The following is a 3,217-nucleotide window of genomic DNA, read 5'->3' as shown; positions in this document are numbered from 1 at the left end:
AGCTTGAAATCTTCTGGCCGCTGTTGCTGTGAACACAGATTTCTTGAAGATACCACACAACCTGCTTCTGCTTTCTCAGAAAAAATCAGCCTTTCTTTAATTTCAGGGAAATCTTTCAGCTCCTGAAAACACTGCTGCATGTAACTCTCTAACGGGATCACCTGCCCAAGGCAAGGGATATGATATTTTAGGAATCAAATGCTGGGGTTATGGTTATGCAAAGGTCATCTGGCTTAAAACCATTTTTGTTCAAGAAACAGAAACTTGAAGTGGGTAGTGTGTGTCTCCCCTAAAACATGCATCTGGAACCACTAGAAGACAGTAATTACAATCCAGGTATTTTCCTTGCAATTATTGGTAAACTCGTATTGATAGATGGGGATCTACTACTCAGGATGTGCAAATAAGTTGGTTAAATGTTTTTAAGTGACAAGATTTTGAGCCCTAAGGGATGCTGACATATTTATCACTGTACTTTTGTTTCTTTTCTTCCAGATTGCTGGAAGTCAGTGACCATGCCGACCTCCTCCACCCAACTGCCAGCCCCTGACTCTATCAACTCCACCAAGCAACCTAACTCCAACATCAACTTCTTCTCCAAGTTCATCCACTCAGATGAACAACTGTACACAGATTTTTATAGCCTGTGGATTGTTCTGATGGTAGTCAATGCCATCATTTTCCTGGTGGGTGTTGTGCTGAACAGCTTGGCACTGTATGTCTTCTGCTTCCGTACCAAGACAAAAACCACCTCTGTTATTTACACCATCAACTTGATCATAACTGATCTCCTGGTGGGCTTTTCCTTGCCTGTCCGGATCATCATGTTCTACAGTGCAGGAGATTGCAAGAATTGTCCCTTGGTTCACATCTTTGGCTACTTTGTCAACATGTACTGCAGCATCCTCTTCTTGACGTGCATCTGCGTTGACCGCTACCTGGCAATAGTGCAGGTGGAAGCCTCTCGTAAATGGAGGAACCCCACCTGTGCCAAGGGGATCTGCATCTTCATTTGGATCTTTGCCACTGTAGTGACTTTCTCCATCCTGACCATGGCGATAAAGTTTGCCGAGTGCTGCCTCTCCAAGATCCTGGTCCTGATGGTCTGCGAGTACTTCTTCCCCCTCATCATAATCATCTTCTTCACCACCAGGATTATGTGTGCGCTGTCCAAACCCAGCCTCATGCACCAGAGTCGGGAGAGGAGAATGAGGGCTGTGCAGCTCCTTATCACTGTCCTCATCATCTTCATGATCTGCTTCACTCCTTTCCATGTGCTACAGGTCGCAATCTCCATCAACCCAGACATGCCCCACAACGTCAGCCTCCTCGTCTACCACGTGACAGTGACTCTGAGTAGCCTCAATAGCTGCATGGACCCCATTGTCTATTGCTTTGTCACCAATAACTTCCAGTCAACCATGAAAAACATCTTCAGGAAAACCGAGCCAGAGCAAACTAATGCAGACATCCTGGGTATGAACAAGAACTCCAAGGGCTCCAATGCAATCATTGCCTTCTCAAACACAATAGGAAGCCCTCTGAGCTTGCCATCACCAAGCAGTGTCCAGATATAACCCACATCTGATGGGACACGTTGCAGTAAGCCAGTGCCATGATGCTGGAATATTGATAGTATGCACAATACTATAGTTTTTGAACTCTTTGTGTTTTAGGCTGAGGTTCAGACTGACAGTGGTGGAATTTACTCCTCAAGAACATTGTGGTCTGTTTAGAAATGGAACCTACAATGCTGTCAGTACCATACAAAAGAGAGTCTATGAATTACTGTTCCGAACAGGGATGTTTTCTTTGTATTTTAATACAGACATTTTGCTAGCAACAAACTCTTTATTGTGGTTTTCTTTTCATGTTTCTCATCATAATACAGCACTTCTAGGATGACTTAGAAAGCAGGATGGCCCTGGTTTTTAATGAAATAGTTCTGTGCCTTGGGCATATGCTTAAGGAGAAAGGACAAGAAGGATGTTTCCAGAGCTATCCACTACAAAGATTTTAGATGCCAGTGGAATGGGAAAGAAAGTATTCTAACTCACTAGTGACTATTCATTTGTTCCTGTAAAAATCTGAACTTTCTCAGGGAAGAGATGAAATCAAGCAGTGAAGTATCTTCTTGGCTATAAGAAAAAATATGTGTCAATGTATATATTTTCATACAGATTGTCTGTGTTGGGGAGAGGTTAAGGATATGTTCCACCTGTATTTGGATCACTAAATCCCCTGAATTGCAGATGAGTATACAAAAATCTGTGAAAATGAATATGAGTCCCAGCAAACTCTGCTGTTCTGCTCTGTCTCCCTGAGGAACAGCCAAGATGAAAACCAGAACCAGACTATGATGTTATACTATTCTGGTTTGGTTTTTCTTCCTGGCATGTTGTAAAATCAGGGCTTGCTGTCCTAATTCCCCCAGCAGTCCATCCATTCAAAAGCCAATACTTCCAAGCACAGAAAAAGAATGTTTCTCAGTTGTCTAGGCTGAAATTCACCTCAGGACAAGCTTTCCAGGATGTTTTAAAGAACCATGTTTTAAAGGCTCTTAAAGGTGCTAAGGATGCTGCAAAATTGTAGGCCTAATCATGGGGGAATGTTTTAGATGACATTATATCAGTGAAATAATGAAAATTAAAAAAAAAATTATCCTAGGAAAATTGCAAAACCTGTGACATGAACAGCAAGAACTGTTGTTGCTCCGTGTTTCCTCATTCACGTCTATGGCCATTCCACCCGGAAGGCTACTATGAATATTTCAAGTCCAGTAATCAGCTTTTCCTAGCACTCACTGGTGCTACCTTCAGAAGAGCAGGCATTGGTCCAACCCAGAGCATCCTGGAGTACTCTGATTCCCTGAGATCTGACTGGGACAGCCGTCTCCATTCCACAGGAACACAACATAAACAGTGCCTCAAACTGCCTCTTGCAACAGGTTTGCAAGAGTTTGCCTCTTCCAACACATATGTTTTGCCTAACCTGTTTCCCTGACCAACCAAATGGGTATAAAATTTGAACCATCAATATCACTGCAATACAGGGAATTGGCTGTTCCAGCACCTGTTCCAGACAGTGGAGTCTGTAATTGCCAGTAATTGCCTTTGCCAGTCATGTGAGCTCTTTCCCAAGCAATGCAGCTGAGTCATTGCCCTTCTGCTGGGACCTCTATTGCTTTGAAGAGGATTTTCCCTCCAGGAGGTGGTGA

The 3,217-nt window shown here is 43.2% G+C and overlaps 1 protein-coding gene across 1 annotated transcript; it reads left to right on the top strand.

Moving 5' to 3' along the window:
• Positions 1-515: 515 nt before the first annotated feature.
• Positions 516-1,577, top strand: GPR20 (G protein-coupled receptor 20). The gene has a single exon (XM_062504219.1). It carries the CDS (start codon positions 516-518, stop codon positions 1,575-1,577), a length of 1,062 nt encoding a protein of 353 aa, XP_062360203.1.
• Positions 1,578-3,217: the final 1,640 nt, after the last annotated feature.

Source organism: Cinclus cinclus, chromosome 1, assembly GCF_963662255.1.
Source record: "Cinclus cinclus chromosome 1, bCinCin1.1, whole genome shotgun sequence".
Classification (NCBI taxonomy): Eukaryota; Metazoa; Chordata; class Aves; order Passeriformes; family Cinclidae; genus Cinclus; species Cinclus cinclus.
Note: the sequence above shows the minus strand (reverse complement) of the source record. Positions and strands in the feature narration are given on the sequence as shown.